Source organism: Limulus polyphemus, unplaced genomic scaffold (assembly GCF_000517525.1).
Source record: "Limulus polyphemus unplaced genomic scaffold, Limulus_polyphemus-2.1.2 Scaffold3631, whole genome shotgun sequence".
Lineage (NCBI taxonomy): Eukaryota > Metazoa > Arthropoda > Merostomata > Xiphosura > Limulidae > Limulus > Limulus polyphemus.
The window spans coordinates 76,488-98,156 of record NW_013669241.1 but is presented as its reverse complement, the minus strand read 5'-3'; the positions used below and the strand labels follow the sequence as shown (position 1 = coordinate 98,156).

The window sequence follows — 21,669 nt, the reverse complement described above, 5'->3', positions numbered from 1 at the left end:
TCTTCATTACTATTACCATAAACATCAAGTAACATCATGATTCAATCCAATTCTTCACTACCATTACCATAAACATCGAATAACATCATGATTCAATCCAATTCTTCATTACTATTACCATAAACATCAAGTAACATCATGATTCAATCCAATTCTTCACTACCATTACCATAAACATCGAATAACATCATGATTCAATCCAATTCTTCATTACTATTACCATAAACATCAAGTAACATCATGATTTCCCTCGAATTCATTGCGAGTCTACTTGTTACTTTTAATTCTTTAATGAAACACCTGTCGAGCTAAAAATAATCTTTCACTAACAGTGATAAAATATAATGTGTACTCTGTATCTTTCCATTATCTTCACGGGTTAATAATCACAGTTTCTCTTTATTTATCAACATCTGAAAGATTAGGTCAATGCTTTATTTCTTCACTTGATACTTAACAGTTCTAGTATCTGTTCATGTGGAAGAAGTCAGGTACAATGATCCTTCAGATGTGGGTTTGAAGTGAACGATCTGTAGTGTTTCCCGTTATATCTGGTTTAAAATGATCCTTTAGATGTGGGTTTGAAGTGAACGATCTGTAGTGTTTCCCGTCATATCCTGTTCGCGCATGTTTCCATACAGACAAGCAAAGAGGATACTAAAGGTCTTTAAACCTTTTTTTTTACAGCACAAATGGTGAATTGTAAAAACAACATTAAGATGTTCTAAAGTGTTACTACCTACTCCTTTCACCACATCATCTTCATTTCGTAGACAACTTTCATGATTAATTGAGCAGAAGTATACAGTGGAAGAGATGATGGCACTTGTTTGTCATTAATTCTTTGGAATAAAAAGTTTAATATAGACATTAACATGTTCTTCGGCGTGCAACAACGTTTTCCAATGGACTTAATTAGATCTTCAAACTTGTTTATTTCTGTAGTAACGTTAATATCGTCGCAGGGGAAGTTTTTAGTTTGAATGGGTTAAATGTAAAATGAGGCGTAAATTGAGTAAAATGTATTTTAAAAGTAAGTACGACGTGGCCATCGAAATGTTGTAATGGATTTTTAATGATCATTACCTAACTTAAACTGTTTTAATTATTTTAATGTGGGATTCTATCTAATATCTTGGTTTGGAGGGTTGTTTAGTGTTGATCCGAGATATTTCTTTATATAAAACAAACCTTTTGCGTATCCATTAATTATAAAGAGTGAATTGAGGTGTTCTGGACATTTTGTTTGAATTGCAATCAGTTCGTTTCAATTTATTGTTTCGGTGTTATGAAACTATAGCACAATCTTTTATTATTAGCAGACTTGGGTGATGACCCTTTGTTGGCTCATAATAGGGTTTAAGTGGTGTATACGAAGTAAAATTTTGTCCCCCAGTTTGAACATATGATATGAAATATGATAAGCGGTAGATATTCCTAATATTTCATGAAAACTGTAAGAACTCGAGGTCTTGGATTTATATACTAAAGAGAACATTTTACAGTGAATATAGTCCTCAAATTTGTTACATTGGTGTTAATGAGCCACGCTTCTAAGTCTTCCGATTAGAGCACAAATAAAGTTGATAGATGCTCTGTTACATGTTCGTCGTTGAAGACATGATTTCAAAGTGTAAGTATATATTCTTACGTAAGAAGTGTGAGAACTTGTCTTCATCACCCACGTATACTGGAGGTGCCATTGGCTGAGTTTGTCAAAGCTGTCTTACTGACAGGAAAGTCTGCTTGCACTGAGTGATGAGGACTACCACCGTATAGCAGAGTGCACCTCTTCATGATGGGTGTAAATTACCACAACCAATATGATTACAGGGAAATCCTGAAGGTCTGCAGATCTTGAAGATGAACATCCTATACTGACCTATCTTTCTGCTATCCACAACCAGGGATCAAACATTCGTTCAACCACAGGGGTCTGTAGTAATAGCACCCTTTGCTGTCCATAGCATCATGGATGTTTGATCCACGTATTGGCCACGATACCACTGAGATGCTTTCTTTTCACAGTCACGTATCCATGTTGGCGAGTTAAAGCAAAACTCACTAACATTCAAGAGTACTGTCATGGAGGAAGTGTTCCACTCCCTAGAGTACTGTCATGGAGGAAATGTTCCACTCCCTTAAATACTTCAGTCTGTTACAGCTTGGTATGGTTAGACTCAACATCAGGCATTTCAATAACTGGCAGAAAAACCCTTGGTCTGATGGAGCATTTGAGTAAGCAGTTATTTAGTGGCTGGCTCATTTACAATTGTAGCTATTGGAGTAATTTCAAGACGCAAACAGAGATCCCACAAAGAACGTAATATATATATACATATATTTATGATGTATGCTCTTTCCTCCAAAACAGGTATACCATAACGTCTTCAATAATATATTACAGGTTGTATTTTGCATTGTTTGAAACACGTGAATCCGTAGCTAGTAAAGGCCACCACACAGTATCAGAGATTCTACAATAAAACAACAAATAAACAAAAATTCAACAACGAGACTAAGTGTGGCTTTGATATGTGCCTCTGATGTGAAAGTAACTAACGTTTGGCTAGATGAATCATTATTTAATTCTCTGACAATGCAGTCCATAAAACTATGACATGCCGTTGTTGTGTAGCATGTGTAGTGCCTTAAACATGTTGACAAAGTTTAGCACACATCACAAATGAACCTATTCTTCCTGATAAAAGGAAGAACAGATATCTGTTAAAACAGATAGTTGATTTCAAAGTTGGTGAAACTGAAACGGCATTGTTACCCTAGCTTGGTGAGATATTGAAATGGATTTATTTAGATGTGTCTACAGGACATCATGTGATAGCTCTTTCATCACAGTCATCACTCTCAGTACTGATCAAGAAGTAGTGGACTTCTTGTGGAAGAGGATGCACAAAACATGTTAGACACATAGTTGGAACAGCTGATGTTTTAGACGTAACACCAGAACATTTAAAGTTAAGAGGTAAGAAATGTATACTAGGATTTTTGATTCATTTAAATGCTAAAAGGGTTTTGGTATATTGTTTTCTTAGCACTAAAGCAGAATTTTGATCTTGCATGAAACATCCCGTGTATTCCAATAGTCTTCACACTGGACCTTATGAGGTCTTTTAAACCAGATATAACGGGAAACACTACAGATCGTTCACTTCAAACCCACATCTAAAGGATCATTTTAAACCAGATATAACGGGAAACACTACAGATCGTTCACTTCAAACCCACATCTAAAGGATCAAAATAAAGCACTTAAATCAGTCAGATTGACTCGAACCATTAAATTTGTGAGATCAACATGTGGTATTTGATATTATAATGCAAAAAGGCTAATTCTCGATTTTGAAATTAAATTACACAGACCTGCGAATTTAAACCTCATAAAAGGTCTTTTGGTTTTAATAACGGATTTTCCATAACTCGGCTACGCAGATTTCGAAAATTATTTTTTTTTCTATCACGTAAAGATTTTTTACAAATCGGGAAGAAAAAAACTTGCTTAGATCTAATTATTTCGTTTACCACAATGAAAAACTTTTTATCATTATTTTTTTTAACAAAAATACAAACAAACTTAAGAAAAGGGAAGAACATTGATGTCAAACGAACATGTATCCTCATTCATCCTGATTACATATTTTTAGTCTGAAAACTACGTGTTGTGGTCTTTCTTTTATGCATTGCTGATGACGTTTTGTGAAAAATTTGTACGTGATCGAGAAAAATGAATATAATTTTAGGCTTCAGTGTACAGAAATTAGTGTAGAACATGTGGAAATTTCAAGAAAATAAAAACAATCGCAGGTCTCTAGTATCACTAACTATCAAAAGATTTGAAACGTCATTACCAGCTTGACCTAAGTACTCCTGAATATTCAATAAAACTATCAAGAAGTTAAATATTTGGTTTTGATCGTTCTAGGAGCGGAAGTTGGGATCAGCACAGCAAGGATCCATGCTAGGGGACCAGTCGGCGTCGAGGGCCTGTTAACGACAAAGTGGATACTGGAAGGTAGTGGAAACGTCGTTAGTGACTTTGCAGAGGGTGGATCCATGAAGTATCTTCACGAGACCTTGCCTTTAGAAAATGGTAATCTTGAAGAAGTTGAAGGTGCAAGGCATGATTCTATAGTAGAGACTGTCGCTGATCGACCCAGTGACCCGAACTGACTACGCAATCATTGGTTGTATGTCATTAATCAGCTTATGAGACTTTTATCTTTCAACCGAAACTGAGTAACTCCATATGTTGCCTTTCACCGAAGTCATAAAGTTGTTCCCAGTATTAGAACTGATTAAAAAAAAAATACTGTGAAGCAAATGTGTACATTTGGATAAATCTTAAACTTTATTTTAATATTTTCTTAGAGTATAGTGACATTTCCTTGCTGTTTTTAAAAGTGTAAATCCGTTTACATTTTGTTGTATATTTGATATTCTTGGAGCTCATTATTGATTATGTTAATGAAATGATGTGTTGTTTAATTAACAATTACGTACTACAACTCAATGAATGTGAAACTAAGCTTTTATTTATTTGTACTCTGTGAAAATAAAAATTATAAATCGACTCTAATTAAGGATTTGTGGTTTGTTTTGTTTTTTTACGATTAACTTGCTATATACAATAACCATGAAAATCACCTTTCATTCCAACAAACTCGTGGTTATTGACAGTTGAATTTATAACTTTTTTTTTTCAGTCACAATTAATAACAAATAATTTTATTTCAACTGCTATCGGAATACCTTCAAAATAAATGAGGCCTAGTTCTTGGTATGATCGGTTAGCGTTAGTCAAGTTGATAATTTGTTTGTTGGGTCTGATCGCAATAATATTTTATGGGTGGAGAAAATACACAATAACTAAGTAAAAGTTTAGATAAAGGAAAACTTGTTTAAACTTATTTTTTGGGGTGGGGGATTAATTTAATTCTGAATTAGTAACGAACGCCAAACATTCAAGCGAAATAAATTAATGGAGCAGGAAATAGCAATCACAGTTGAGGTAGTTGGTTTAAAAATTCTAATATAATATTAATGAACTAAAAAAAAATATATTATAAGCTATGAATGAGTATGAAAGTTCTTAAACATTAAATTATTTCCCAAGTAATGATTCATTTCATTTTCTTTTATTTAGGTTTATTATAATTTACTGATCACAATTTATTTGCGACTTTCTATGCTTTACCCACCACAGCTATCGAAACAGTTTTAAAGAGTTGCAAGCCCATAAACTTACCCCTGAACCACTGGAGGGCGCTACAATTTGTATAAAATGCTTAATAATTGTCATAAATTTTTATTATTATTTACAATCATGAATAATACTCTTTGATAGATTGTTTAGGCAGAATATTCATGATGAAACTTTGTAGAATGGACGGCAACTGGCCGTTGTAGACACACACATGTAGAGGACGACGTTGCCGTCCATTCTATAAAGTTTCATCATGAATAATACGTTTAGTATGCGACTGGGATTAATCTTCGAGTAAGACTGGTCAAACCCAAATGGACGACTCAATGCATTCTTGATCAGTATATGTTCCAGTGTATTGGTTTATGGTAATATGCACTTCTGGTCGATTCAATGCATTCTTGATCAGTATATGTTCCAGTGTATTGGTTTATGGTAATATGCACTTCTGGTAATGTTACTATATAGAACAGGTTTCATTAATTTATAAGAGTTTTGGTTTTTATTTATATAGTTGGCTTACTCGTGATGTGAAGTTCTAACTAACGTCGAATAATTATGGGAGGTATCAGTACCACAGTGATAAAGTTTTCACTATTTCAGAGGGTGGGGGAGTTAGCATTATCTAACTTATATCGCGCTTAATTAACTCAGGGAAAATAATCTAAAATATATCTCCAGAGTAGTATTCTCTGTATTCTGTTCCCACAATATAGCACAAGTCGGCTTTCACAAACCAAATTTAAATAAACTAAATAGGAGTCTTATTATGGAAGTTAAAATAAAGTTATTACTTGGTTAAATATGTAGAGAAGATTGCACACAAGTACCTCGGCATTTTAAAAAGGCAAGAGGGATTTCTTGTTTCATGTATAAAAGCATATATTTCAAGGGTTTCAAGTTGTTAACTTTTCCTGCTCCTGTTTAAATAGATGAAGCTGCACAGCTTTTCATCCGCCAGGTGGATAGTGCATGCACTTTTAAAAATTGCAGCACACGCTTCTCGGATGGATATCGTTTCGGTTTAGGTAAGTAACAAAACATCAATTTTCCTAAGCCTAAAACATCAGTGTTGATGTTTTAGGCTTAGCAAAGTTACAACTTCTTTTGTTTCATTTCATAATAAAAAGGGGGCACTTTAGAATTGTCTTTAAAATGGTTGTATAAACCAACATGTAGACGCTCGTGAATATAATGATAAATCCACTTATTATTTATCGGTCTGCCCTGAATGTATTTAGACCAGAGATTTTCGTGTTAGTTGTTATGTATGTCTTTTGGAAGCCCACGTTCCAATCAATGTATATCTTTCTGATGTAACTCATACACGAGTGCTAATGACAGATATAATTTGAGTAAAAAGATATATTATCAGATAGCTACTCTCTCTCTCTCTCTCTCTCTCTCTATATATATATATATATATATCTTATATATATATATATATATATATCTTTATATATATATATATATATATTTCTTCACGTGTTGTATGAAGTTTTATCTTTGCTGTTTGTAATTTGAAAAAATTGTCACGAAAACTTAGCAGTACGAATCGAATATTAAATATATAACCATAAAATTTAGCTTTCCTAAAGTTGCACGTAGTTCGTCTTTTGAATGTTGTTCTTCTTTTTCTTACGTTTTGGGTGAAACATAATATGGAACTTAGTATGAATGTTATTCCAACTTCATACGGCCATATTTAATTATTTATTACTAGTAATTAGCAGAAATAGTTGTTTGAATATTTCTTTCTTTTTTTATAACAATAAAAAAATGTACTAAACAAATCGGCTCGCAATTAACCTCTGATGCTGTGTTTCTCACAATTAACCCCTCCACTTTATATAGAATAAGCCTTAATGTTTTATCTTTAATAATTAAACCTAGTTCTATATAATAACCCACAGATTACGTAGCTTGTGTTTTATATTCATTCTATACACTTTGTATTTAGTACCATTTGAAGTGTAAACAGACATGTTTTGGTAAAACTCCCCAAGTTATGAAACCTGACGGAAGGGTCCAGTTCTCTTTAAAATCTTAAATCATTTAAAGTGTTTGCCTTGGTGTAATAAAGTAAGAGAGAGGAAACACAAGCTCTAAGATTACTTTGAAACGAAAGGTGAAAAAATAGTACTAGGATAGATCCTTTCTGTGTTATTTGATGAACACCTTTATTGAAACTAAACTTGAGGTAAACAGGAGTATCGAGCAGAAGTGAATAAAGCTTGCTACTTACTAAAGTGAAACTACATCCAAAGATCAGAATTGCACAGTTCATAGTTCATTTATGGATTTGTTCAAAACAAGATGATGTCGATACTGGATTTGTTCAGGTGAACGGTGGAAACGCACAACTACTGAATTTATCAGTTTTGGATTAACGCTCCAATTTCAGGTCTTCCATTCAAATTCATTCTGCTCCAACAACATATACATCATTCTACTCCAACAAGATATACATCATTCTGCTCCAACAAGATATACACAATATACTACACGATTAAACTTTTTTTCCATTAAAAACTACTTTGTACTAATACGTATTAGTTGTATATTGTATTACATAATACATACTGTAGTATTGACGATTTGTCAAATTTTTACTTAATTTTTCAAAATTATTAAATCCTCTAAGTTCGTCAAGCGTTCTTTGTTCACTGTAACAACGCAATTCTATTAACTAACATTTAAAATGTCCTCTACGCTGAGTATTGTTGAATCCAGTTGTGTTTTAAATCATTTTTTTTTTCTCCAGGTAACTATGAAATCACTGACGTTCCCTTAGCATTTAGGATTTTAGTTACGGGCAGAATTTTTTCTTCTTCTATCTCCCTGATTATATCTTTCAGGTCAGATATAGGTGGTTGCTTAATTTTCCATCCATATATATAATTTGTCTTTCAGTTCGGGACTCGAAGTGTGACTATCCAGCTGCATGTAATGCCATGGAGACGCTACTCATCCACAAGGATCTGGTAAACCACCACTTCTTTGAAGATGTTTGTCACGCCTTGAAATCTGAAGGGGTAAGGACTGAAGTAACGTGTCTAAAATGTTGTAAAAGCAGACGTGGTAGCGTATTACTTGATTTCATTAAAAACATTTAAGAAGTTCTGTTTTATATTTCCGAGTGATTTTACAAATTCTAATGCCGTTCTTACTATTTATATGCTACAGGTATGTTAAAGTCCGGTGTTACGTTACTTGCATTAAATGATACTACAGAGCAGACTTGTGACCATGATAAAGCAATTGAGGAGTGTACAAAGAAACTAGTGTGAGAAGTAACTATAATTAACATTATTTACTGCCAGATTTTTCAGCACTAATGGTCTCTGTTTAGGTAAAGATAAACTCTGGCCCACGACTTTCCAAGCTCTTAACTTTTGGTCCCTCTGTTGCGAAGTCAATGAAGACTGAATATGGAAGCCTGGAGTGTGCAGTGGAGGTAGTGGACAGTGTAGAGGATGCAATAGAACATATAAATACCTGTGGTAGTGGACATACTGACGTCATTATTACCGATGATGGTGAGTGAATTGATATATTTTTTTTTATTCTAGTCATCTCAACCATGAAATAAAATATAAATGTTCTTGTGTTTGAAATAGAAAGTTTATCAAGTTGTACAATAAACTCTGATATATCTGTGAAACGATAAGTGGGCATAAGAAGGTTGAAAATAGCTTCTTTTTCTGCTGTTTAAGTTATGTCTGATAATTCATCAATTATCTCTTATCTTTGTGTATCTAGTTACTGGTAATGTATCACTTTGTTTAGTATCTGCGAGTTGCTCGTCTCTGTTAGTTACTAATAGCTACACTTAATAATCTCATCCACTACTTGTTTGTGGTGTGAACTGCTGCCGTACCAGTTTCCTATCGATAAACTACCCGTGTACATCTTGTTTATTCGTTGCTAACACTATATTTCTATTATTTATATCTAATAATGGACGAGTTTGAATTCGTAGATTGTTATATTAGTTAATGAAATCTAGAAGTAAATTATTACTGTTGAAAATAATTATATTGTTACTGATGCAAAATGTTAATACCCTTCTAATTATGGTGCATTTGTAATCAAAGTTTCTACGCTCAATAATAATAACTAGAGTTATAGAAATACACGTCAAGGAAGCAATAAACGAATAAAGGTCAATTTTAGATAACCCTTAATATCTTGTTATTAAATCCTTAATGCCCTCATTTAATGCTAATTGTATACCTTGCTTTGTGGAAGGCAGTAATGGACATATTTAACTGATTAAGTACTTCTGCCTTTAAAATCAAGGCCAAAAGTTCATTAAAAATGTACAAATATGCCCTATTTCAATGTCTTTTTTTCTTTCTTTCTCTCTCTTCTCAGGCAAAACCCTTTAAACAAAGTAGCCATATTCACTGGACAATTTCCAGTTACTGTACAAAACGCTTTGGTAATCGAGCCAGCCAAGCGTGGGTGGTGGATCCCAACACACACACACACACACACAAACATAATGGATCATCTTTATCGTAATAAATTCCATATTTCATTCACCCCCCCACGTCTTCCGTTTCTTCCCAAAGAAGAGGAGAATCCCTTAACTTTTATAACATTTTGTCAACAATTGATTTCAAATGCCTCCAAATGTTTCATAACATTTTGTCAACAATTGATTTCAAATGCCTCCAAATGTTTCATAACATTTTGTCAATAATTGATTTAAATGCCTCCAGATAGGACACGCGAGTTAGAATAATAAGGTAATGAGAATGACTGATCTGTGCATTGTGCACATTGCTGGTATTCCATTTCTTAATATTCAGTTATTTTTCTGCGAATTCAATATAGACCCAGACACCCTATTTAGTTAAATTCAGACACTTGAAAAGATTCTTCCCCCAACTTTAACCTAATGAATTCGTGATACTTACTAATATTAACAGCTTTACTCAAGTCTGCCTGCTTGTCCACGTAAACATGGCACACGCCTTCAGCATGCCCCAAAACTGGAATACGGCGGCTTTGTTGCTGGATGGAATGAATTAGTTGACTAGATCCACGTGGAATGATCAAATCTACGTATTCTTCTAATTGTAGGAGCTCGGCAACATCTTCTCTTGTGTTGACCTGGTAATTCGAAAATATATATAATATATTTACATAATATAGCAGTTTTTGTGAAAGAGCCATCGTCAACCAAACAGCTATTAGGGCAGTGAAAGAGCCATCGTCAACCAAACAGCTATTAGGGCGTTAACAGTCATAGCTCTACATACAATTTTGGCAATAATGATCTTTATTGTAAAATAATTTTTCATGGTTTACTTTACACACAGAAGATTTTTTTTTCCTGTCTGTACAAGATAATTTTATAGAAACTGACGCGGCCTGATGATTTAGACGCTCGATTCTTAATCTGCGGGATCGAGGCCCGTCGCCGAACATAGCCACACTTTCAGACTTAAGGACGTAATAATGTGATGATCAATCTCACTGTTCGCTGGTGACGAGTAGTCCAAGAGTTCGTAGAGGGTGGTATTGATTGGATGTCTTCCCTTTAGTCTATCACTTGAAAATTAAAGACAGCTAGCGCAGACAGCCCTCGTGATACTTTGCGCGAAAATTAAACTGCTTTTACAGTAATACTTCCTCAAAGAATTATATACATAATTATACCGAAATATAACAAATTTACTATTAACAGCTCAGCTTTAGACAGTTATGGTAATCAAATTTCAATGTTCGCAAAGCAGGATTCAAATACTTTACAGTGCACAAGTACTAAGATTTGTAGAATCATGTATAAATAAGCATATTTTATTAACTACTGGACAATTAAATCCCAACAGTAATAGTTTTGTTTGATAATACTTACATACATGTGCTAGATGTAAAAATAATAACAATAATCGCTCTCTCACCACATTATTTCCTCAAATAAAGGAACAGACCAGAGGTCTTGGAATGAAGCACCAATAACCAGCGGTATCTTTATACTCCAAGTTTAATCACAAGCTGTAGAACCAGCTAATAAGGTTTAAACTATGAACATAGAAACATTTTGTGCCCCCCCCCCACTCCTCAAATATCTGAACTATTACATCTAAACAACAACAAAAAACAATATGCCTCCCATGCATGCGTTTATTTATGTGGAGCTTAGTAAATTTTCCCCTTTCGCAGACACACGTACACATCCTATTTCAGCTATTGCCGCTCAATAACTTAGTTGTCTTTTGTCCACTAGTACTACTCAACATTTTCCAAAATTTAGTTGTTTTTTTCCCGTTCTTATTAGCTGCTTGGCAGTGTTTATTTTTTAACTGTCTAAAATATTATTTCATTGTATCGCTATTTATGTAAACTCAACATTCCAAGGTAAGGGGAGCATTTCATCGTTCTTTTTCGCATTGTTAGATAATATCGTAGTTGGTTAACTATATGTATGTATGTGTGTGTGTGTGTGTGTGTACACAAATCGTTGGTCTGTATTTATGTATAAAATATTTTTCGCTTATAAGAAAATATTTGAAGTTACATCTTTATTTTTCTCGCATATGGTGTTGATAAATCAGAATACTTTGTCGGAAAATGTATTAAAGTATTTTATTGCCAAATTATTTTTAACAAACTAGTCGTGTTTTTCTTAAATTCTTAAGTAAGAATATGACCAGAAGAAAATGTTTAATATGTTTTGTAACTTTACAAAACCGTCATAATAAGTTTACTTTGTCTTCGCTAGGTGGCAGCACTAGCCATATGTACTGGCAATGGACTTCTGCTAAAAGGAGGTAGAGAGGCGGCAGAGAGCAACAAGTGTTTAACTGAAATTGTTAAGGAGGCTTTATCGCCATATGGTGCAACGGATGCTGTTGCCCTTGTGAGTTAGACTATTTGTCATTTTATAGTAAAATCTGTTAAAAGTTTCGTTGTTTATTTTTATGTGAAGATAATATAACCCAACTATTTCAAGTTTGACGCATGCGGTGAAAAAAGGTTGTAGACTTAAGTTTTACATGCATTTCATTTGTCTTTGTTTTGAGCTCTGTGCTGATGATTTTGATACAGATCTGGGCTCTCTGCTGAGCCCTTTGACGTCTGCAGTTCTGGTTGCGATTCCTAGCAGAAGCAACGCAGCCTTGAAGAAATCGATACATTTGGTGGAAACCAAAATGTAATAATGAATAGTAGAGCAATGACAACATTTGCGAGCATCTTTAATGAGCGTTTCGGAATTACACGTATTCCATTATAAGCAAATCTATGAAAATGACAAATTGAATAATCTTTAGAATAATTATTAATATAAAAATATAATGAATAGTGTTGGAAAAAGTGTAAAACATTCAATTCAAAAAATGGTAAAATGAGACACTAATAAGTTTAAGCCATAAAATACAATCCTACGTAACTTAACCATTAAACGTGAAGAAAAACTGCAACATACACTTAGAAATTTAAGAAACCAACGAATAGTTTCTGATAATACTTTCAACAAATTCGATCCTTGAGGCTCCTCCCCCTTGTATTATGTTTTGGCCTTCCCAAAATTTACAAACGCAACTTCCCCACTCGGACCTATTCTTTCCAATATATCGATACCTAACTCCACAAACTTGCTAAATCCCTAGTTCCCATTTTAAACCCCCTAACGACTAATGCTTTTCCCACGTGAAATTTCTCAGTTTCTGAACGCGGATCAATATATTATGGCAAGCTTTGACATCGAATTTTATTTTACTAACATTCCTTTGGAAGAAACGATATAAATCTGTTTTAACACACTAGTTCTCATAACAAACAGCAACTTGCACAACCACTTAACCTAGTTTTAAAATAAAACCACTTTGTCTTTAACGATCAGTTGTATGACCAGATAGATGGCGTTGCGATGGGTTCACCACTAGGACTAGCTAACACCTTTCTTGTCACCATGAGCACACATGGTTGAACAAGTGTTCTTCTGACGTTACACTCACACTCTATAAAATGTATGTAGATGATACATCCTTACTCCCCCATAACCGTAAACACATTACCAATTCCTCAACCATTTAAATTCTCAACACTCTAACATTAAATTCACTTATGAAATTGTAAATCAAAACAAACTTTCTTTGAACCTAAATAACGAGACAACGAATGTAGCACCTCCGTTTACAGAAAGAAATATTTTACTCGTTTGCACACGCACCTTAATTTTTCTGCCAAAACCATTCAAACTAAACTTAGTCTTAACTCTTCTTCACAGGGCCTGCTCTGATTACATCTCTATTCATGATCAAATAACATTCCGTCAGAACACAAAAAAATGGGTATCATACAGCCTTACTAGCAAACACTCAACTTTTTTTTTACTGAGAAAGGAACTCAACCAAATAATATCCAAACCTGTTTCAAATTCCCTCTTAGCACTCATTATTCTTTAACTTGGATAACAAAGTTTAATTGTTTAAAAACCCGACCCAACAAGCTACTCGGGTCCTTCTACCCTTAGATTAAACTCCATATTGTCTTCAAATTGTTTACCTTCACTTTACATTCAAAGGTCATATATAGATATACATGTGGTAGCTGTAAATCCACCTACATAGGTAAGACTTCTCGCCATTTAAAGATACACGTCTTGGAACACATGGGAGTTTCTAACAGCACTGGTCTTAAACTTCACCTAACTCTCCTTTTCACATTTAGTTCTGGACGTAGTGATTATGAACTGTTGATGAAAGAAATTCTACATTCTCTCTCTTTCTTTTTTTTTAATTGAATCTTTTATAATTTTTTCTAACACTATTAATTATATTTTTATATTAGTAATTGTTCTAAAGATTGTTCAATTTGTCATTTTCATAGATTTGCTGAAGATGGAATGTGCAATTCCGAAACGTTCATTAAAGATGTTTACAATTGTTGCCGTGGCCCCGAGGAAGTGGTCAATTGTGCTGAACTTGTTTCTTCTTCTTGAGGATATTTCCATGTTGTTAAGTTGTCCTATGTAGGTTTATTAGCAATTGCTGATGATACTCAAAACTGTTTCTTTTTCTTTGAATCACCTACTCTTCCAAGTTGATCCTTAAGAAGTTTTCAAAATTTTAAACCTATTTTAATTGTTTTTATTTCTGTAGGAATTTAGGCAAAGAAGAAGGCTTCAATATAGAAGCCTAAACGTCGTTACATTTTTATTCAAAATGCAGTTGCAGTCCAATGATTATCAATCCTAATATCTATATTTCTTGTAAATCCTTCTGAACTTGTAGCTTAAGACTGAGAAGAGATGGCTAAAAATTCATCCTTAGTTGTCCGTGTAAAAGTCATTATTTTATCAACTGGTTATTTTCTTATCCTTAATGAGTTGGAAAGTTTATTGCATATTTTCAAAATTGGATTTTTTTTAAAACTGATCTCGCGTTAAAATGAGGACAGTTGGATGTATAGCATCAGTACAATAATACAATGGTTACAAATTCGATGACGAGGAACTCACTTTGAGACTAATTATAGCTGGAGACAGCTTGAATGGGTAATGAAGAAAAACATAGTACATAGTACCTGATGATGACAAAACCTTGTCGAAACGTTGTACATTTGCTGTTATGTTAAACTTATTTTAAAGTTTTTCTTCATTACCCATTCAAACCGTCTCCAGCCATTATTAATACAGTGGTTAGTTTCCTGTAAACTTCTGTAGAAAGTTGGAGTTTCTGGCGATCTAGTTAGAAGTCGAGAAATGGTAGCTGGTGGTCTATGGTTGTACGGACTGTAAACTGTTTTATTTTAATTATTATTTTTCTCTCAGGACTCGATCCTCCACTCCTCGCCAGACTAACACTAAGCACTGCAAAGCTCAGTAGTTTATCTGACGGCTTGCGACAAATCGCTCACACTTCTAAAGGAATCCTTGGAAGAGTTCTTAAAAGAACTCTCATTGCAAACGGAATGGAACTACAACAGATCTCGGTTCCTATTGGTGTATTGCTGGTGATTTTTGAATCGAGGCCAGATTGTTTGCCTCAGGTAAGATCATTGAAACATCTTTAAAGTAGTGAAATTGAAGTTCTAATTTTAATATATATATATATTAATTCCAGAATTATTATGTCATGTGAACCATGCGTTTAATGAACCTTCAAAAAATAATAATTATTATTAATTTCAGAATTATTTCAAGGCATGTCATGTTAACCATGCGTTTAATGAACCTTAATAATAATAAAAGAAAATATAGTTACACAGTTTACTATTCATCCATCAATACTTAAGGAAAAAAAGAAGGGAACCAGGACCCAGGTTCAATCCATATTACACTTAAAATTTAATATTTCTTATTTAACCAAGAGTACGTATGCATTAGCGAGTTCGATTTAATTATAACCGAAAATCCTGTTTCAAATGTTAAATGAAACTATCCGACGGGATTCCTGGATCACCAGATAAGTAACACCGAATTGTTTATCCCCTCCCCCTCTTTATCATCTCCACAATCAGAGCAGATAAAAAAAAGTATTTAGTTAATTTGTCCATTGTGCTACAGCTTCCGTAAACATCATGTAAAAAATAAAATAAAACCTCGGGCGTGCTTAGTTAGTTTGTTTTTAAATATATCTGCGAACCTATTTTGGCTCCTAATTACGCGGCAAATTTATTCTTATTTGCATTAAAAAACAAACATTAGAAACTATCGTCTTAACAAAAGAATTATAATAAGATCCACACACACATTCTTACCGTTTTAACAAGAGAATTAATTATAATAGGATCCACACCCCATTTTTTACAGTCTTAACAAGGTAATTAAGTATAATAGGATCCCCACCCACCATTTCTTACAGTTTTAACAATATAATTAATTATAATAGGATCCCCGCCCCACTTCTTACCGTCCTCTTCAGCTTGCTTTAAATCTCGGCTGTTTGCTTGAAGAATTTCTTCTTTCCTCGTCTGTAATAATTCGGCTAGTCTTTCAATGACGTCTGCTCTCTGGTCTTGTGTCAAAGACTGCAGATTACGACCCAAACCAAAGAGGGCAAATATACCATTATTGAACCTGAGGTACCCCACTTGTGAAACTAATGCAGTTCGACTGAACTCCATTTATAACAACTTTCTTCAATCTAGCCAGTTATCTATCCAACGAGCCAACATATTATATATATCTACAGAAAACTTTTAACAAGCTTTTTATGTGTCACCATATCAAGTACGTTCTGAAAATCTAGCAACACCAAATCTACACGTGTACCCTCACCTCCATAAGCAGTAACCTCTTCAAAGAACGTCTAAACTTGATAACGCTACATTTTCCGCTAGTAAAACCATACTCATCACTCTCCTGTCCCCAAAGGAAAACAAATAAACTTTGTTAGATGACTTTACAAAGCATTTTTTTTATCAGACTTTCAAACACTTTTGCTCACCACCGATATAAGACTAATAGACCTATAATTACAAGGACAATTTCTGCTACCTTCTTTGAAAGGAAGAGTAACAATAGCCAACTTCCAATATTCTGGCACCTGTTCACTATTCAAGGACTTGTAAAAGTAATAGCAAGTGTTGCTCACATATCCAATCCCTGACCTCCTTTAAAACCCTTGAGGAAATATCACCTGGCCCATGTGCTTTATATTTCTTTTAAACTTCCCTGTTTGTTTTTTACAAACTCTGACTTAATATTATCATCTTGTTAAGCCTTATCAGGCGGTGGGTGGTAGCACTGCCTATGTATGGATGGGTCGGGTCGTTCGTCGAATTGGTATTGTAAAAAATCTACTCAATAGTTCATCAGAACTTTACCATACTATACAGTGTTTCTTTATATAAAAATATCTATGTAATGACTGAATCCGAAGTTCTGGGAATGTCTGTAAATATCCGATTTTCTTCCTTTTTTTATTATTACATGATAACTCAAAAATAAAAACAACGATGTCAACCAACTTCACTGAGGTGACATAGTTTCAAACGGAGTATCCGCTTTTATAACTGTAATTAGTTTTATATGCAGAAGATTGGGCAGAATTTCGCACCAGTGCTATTAAAAAAATCAACAAAAACAACAAGTCCTCTGTATTAGATATGAAAATAAGTTTTTCACTTGTCCTTGTTTTTATTCGTCAATACGAGATTCTAGATTTTGTGCTATATTAACGGCATGTAACTTTTCAAATAAAATCTCTAACTAATTTATTGAACACGGTGTTCTTGGTATTCTATCGCATGAAAGTTCGTGGAAGGTAATGTTTTAATTAATTATTTAATATAACTTTTCTGTCCTTGCAGCACGGAAGGGATATCATTGACAGATGAAGGAATTTTCAATACATTATTCAATTTTTTGGTGATATTAAAAATGGTAGATGGCTTTTAATTATAACAAATGCAAAGAAATGTATTTGGGATATCACAATTTCAACTATGAGTATAGCTTTGATGGGAATAACCTTAACAGCGTTATGGAAGAAAATGATCTTGGCGTTTTGGTTGATCAGTCTTTTAAGCCATCAAAGCAATGTGTTGTTGCTAGTGGCAGAGCAAATAGAACTTAGGTTGTATATACAGGAATATAGAGTACTAGTCGAAAGAGGTTATAATGTCATTATATAGATCATTGGCTAGGCCACATTTAGAGTACTGTTCAATCTTGGCTTCTTACCTTAAGAAAAGGCATTGAGTTGATGTTAAGTAAAGGTTGAAGACTGACTAAATAGACCAAAATCCATTCTAGGAACTTACCATTTACTGCCATCATTTCTACTGGGACGGAACTACTCTTGTGATCCGTGAAAAAGGTTCCTATTCGTTTACCCTGGATGATCTTAGAAATGGCATTTTCTTGCATCCCGTTACATATGATCACAGACACACCTCTCTCTAGAGCCCAACTAGCAGCTCGAACCTATAAATGAATTAAACATTTTTCAACACAAGAGTAATGCAGGCCACATGGAGAAGACATGGCCTTTATCCCATCCAAGACAAGACAGATCCTGTATGTAAACATTATATAAATTTATAACACATGCAAATACTAATCCTTATTATATTCTGGGTGTTAAAATCTTCTGGAAGTTGCATTACCACCAACAGAAAAACTACAACACCAAACTTTAGAATTTCAATTCAAATATCACACCTGGAAAATCGGTTATATCCCATAGTAAAGTTATATCCCATTATATCCCATAGTAAAGTTACATAGTTATATCCCATAGTAAAGTTACATAGTTATATCCCATAGTAAAGTTACATAGTTATATCCCATAGTAAAGTTACATAGTTATATCCCATAGTAAAGCTGTATAATTGAATTTGGAATTTCAGTGAAATTAGAAATATTTTCTTCCCCCTAACTAGGATAAGTTCATTAATATTTACCGGTTTGAGTTTTGGACAACTTAATCATTATGCAATCATATTTAAATAACAAAAACCGTATGGTTCTGTTTGTAATTAAGCACAAAGCTGCACAATGGGCTATCTGTGCTCTGCCCATTATGGCCGGTTTCTAGTGTTGGAAGTCCGCTGTGCCACTGGGGGAAACTATAAAACTAGAAACTATAACTCTTAATAAGTATTTCTCTTTTCATAAAAGAGTTACGAAATAGTGATAAAAAATGTTAGAATAAGTTAAGAAAAGTATACATTATAAAATACCAAACTCTGCAGTTTGATACAGTATCTTATTAATATGATTTAAAACAAGTCACACTTATATTTGTTTTTCAAAGTCCAAAGCTACTGAAATAAAACTATTTCACGAGTTATCCTTCTGGAATTCCAGATTCACGTGACGTATTCTTACAATGGAGATTCAGTAAACAGCTTTAGTATTAATGTGTTTCAAGTGAAACATTTCATCGAGTAGAGCAGAAAATAAATAAATTAAACAATGTTACAGATTAATTTCTTGCTTCAACCTGAAGAGCACTGTGCTGGAGCTCTTAGGCCTAAATATCATTCCTATCATCAACACGAATGACACTGTCGTTCCACCTGACATTAATAAAGACTTGTCTAGAGTTGCACGTGAACTAAGCCTGAAACCCGGAGAAAGGGTAAGAATGAGTACATAGCTGTTGAAAGCAAATTGATCATGTAATTTATTTTATTTTATTAAACTGCAATTCTTAAGGTTTTAATCATAAATTCAGTTTACCCCAAAGGTCACTCTCCGTTTTCAATTGATAGTTATGTGATGAGTCATAAGTTTCATATAAATTTTAATTAATAGTTATTTTTCAAGTAATGCATCCATCTATATTAAAGTGTAAATATTCGTTTATTTTAAAGGTTATCACTGTCAAAGACAATGACAGTCTCGCTGCTCACTTGGCAGTGGAATCGAGTGCTGATGTTCTGATCCTCATGTCAAATGTTGATGGCATCTTTAATCTGCCTCCAGGCGAAGATGGAGCTCGCCTACTCCACACTTACTGCCCTAAAGCTATAGGTGACATAGTATATGGCGAAAAGTCTGGAGTAGGCTTAGGCGGGATGGAATCAAAGGCAAGCCTAGAATATTTGTATGTATTGCCTTCTTGGGCTGATGACTCTCTGGGTTGTAAAAATCTGGTTCTGTAACCAGCACCTAAAGAAAACAAATATTATTAATTTCCAAGAAGCAGATTCCTAACATAATGTAACTCCAAGGAAATTCAATCACAATTCACATCTGGCTCGTGTTTGAAAATATATTTGCATTGGTATTAATTATATCAAAGAATGTTTAAAATATATATCTAAACATAAACAAGCCCAAAAATTGAATTAAAGACGCTGCATAAATTAAAAGGATCCACAGGGTGCAGGCTACAATGCGAGATATAAAATGTGCCCTGGGTTTTGAAAGTGACTGCGGAAGTAGAACTCACATTGCAATGTGAACACGCCGTCTATCAGTCTTAACCTCCATTCACCAGTCTCACATAAAAAAAAATTCATAAAAATAAAATAAAATCATCAAAAGAATTATTATTTAGGAGAGAGAGAGAGAGAGATGTGGGTGCTCAAGGCCACAACGTCCCACATCTATATCATCATCATCCACTGCCTGCAGACAAGTGTGGGGAGGCCACTGCTCTCCAAAGTAAAAGAACAAGAAAAATTAATGAATTAAAAAAAAAACGAAATAAGGTACTACCAATTGCGGGTAAGTAAGATAAACTTACCTCCCGAAGTTGGCATTCCAGCCCCCCATTATAGTAGTAAAGCACTAATTAGTAGTACAGTAGACAAATTGTACTAGTATATCCTCCCAACCAACACCCATTAAGTCCACTGTAACTATCGGTTTTTAGACTCTACACAAGCCTAGAAATGCGACAAGGTGTTCATCCACATAAATGTAGTGCCAAGCTGTTTAAATGACCCTATTAATAACCAAAATTGTTTATCAGAAACTTTTAGCAAAATCTCCTTAATTTTTTACTTCTTTATATTCATTTAATACGTTGTTATATTTATCACCGAATATTTTAATTTTATTTGGGGTTTCTTTATTAAATCCATTTTCAACATTAATAATGAAATATTGTAATTTATTAGAAATCTTACAAAATCTGAATAATCGTGAAGTTATACTTATAACAGAAGAGTATGATACATTACTATCAAAAGAGGATAAGCCGTATATTTAAACTAAACATATTTTCTATTATCAAAAATATTTAGATTGACATCATTATCAATTATTTTAATTTCAAGATCTAAATAATGTGTGTCTACATTAGAAACTGTAGTATTTTCAATTTCTAATTATACAGGATAAATAGTGTTAATAAAATTATCATTTATACTAGGATTATTTATAATAATTAAATCTATATATTTGCAAATTAAAGCCAAAACGTCCGGGTTTATACAATTTCAATAAACCTCTTCCCGTACAAATAAAGATTTATTAGTTGTTTAAATACCTGGTTACTGAAAACAAAATTATTATAAATGCAGAAACTTAATATATCTTTTATATTTTTGGTGCTAAATTTTCTTTCTTTCGGTAATATGAAAGGATAACAGTATTGTTCTATTAAATCTCTCAATGGAATTGTGGGAACGGTGTGGTAAAATCAAATGCTTGAATATTTTTCACTTGGCCATAGTTATTTAGAGATTCTAAAATGGTTGATTTTTCTTAATTATTATCCAAAATGCGAGTTTCTTATTACCGATATTTAAATTTTTAATCTTATCAAATAAAATATTAAGCAATATATTTAATAAAATGGCTGGTTGTTTAATAATTGTTTTTATTGAACTTGAAATAAATTTAATATAATCGAATTTTTATGGAGTTTAGGAATAGCATACATCATATGTAAATTACAAATGAATTTGGTTTAAATAAAGTTGTTGTTTTTATAAGCTTTAATAAAATTATTAATTTATGTATCTTTGGATTGGTTACTAAGTGTAAACATTTGTGTACTATTGATTTCATTTATCAAATTTGATGC

The 21,669-nt window shown here is 33.4% G+C and overlaps 2 protein-coding genes and 1 long non-coding RNA gene across 4 annotated transcripts in view; all 3 read left to right on the top strand.

The window, feature by feature from the left end:
- The window catches only part of LOC106469725 (delta-1-pyrroline-5-carboxylate synthase-like), a 14,185-nt gene extending 9,997 nt beyond the window's left edge, over positions 1-4,188 (top strand). Inside the window, exon 5 of the mRNA XM_022398288.1 lies at positions 3,941-4,188. Coding sequence (XP_022253996.1) covers positions 3,941-4,188 — 248 coding nt within the window. The remainder of the gene's footprint in view (positions 1-3,940) is intronic.
- A 3,859-nt stretch (positions 4,189-8,047) lies between these two features.
- Positions 8,048-8,798, top strand: LOC111088370 (probable delta-1-pyrroline-5-carboxylate synthase). Its single transcript, XM_022398289.1, has 2 exons — positions 8,048-8,256; positions 8,574-8,798. Exons 1-2 carry the CDS (start codon positions 8,176-8,178, stop codon positions 8,766-8,768), a joined length of 276 nt encoding a protein of 91 aa, XP_022253997.1. The 5' UTR covers positions 8,048-8,175; the 3' UTR covers positions 8,769-8,798.
- Positions 8,799-19,127: 10,329 nt separating this feature from the next.
- LOC111088369 overlaps positions 19,128-21,669 on the top strand; it is a 15,909-nt gene continuing 13,367 nt past the window's right edge. Inside the window, exons 1-3 of one of the 2 annotated variants that reach the window (XR_002612904.1) lie at positions 19,128-19,269; positions 19,505-19,741; positions 20,205-20,216. This is a non-coding gene — a long non-coding RNA (uncharacterized LOC111088369). Of the gene's footprint in view, positions 19,270-19,504; positions 19,742-20,202; positions 20,217-21,669 lie in introns of those variants that run through there. The other variant, XR_002612903.1, reaches the window with a different exon arrangement.

Bases quoted from the DNA above. Each gene is read 5' to 3' on its own strand.
- LOC111088370 (XM_022398289.1), top strand. From the start codon at position 8,176: ATGGAGACGCTACTCATCCACAAGGATCTGGTAAACCACCACTTCTTT. The intron at 8,257-8,573 runs GTAAGGACTGAA...GTCTCTGTTTAG, and splicing joins ACGCCTTGAAATCTGAAGGG to GTAAAGATAAACTCTGGCCC.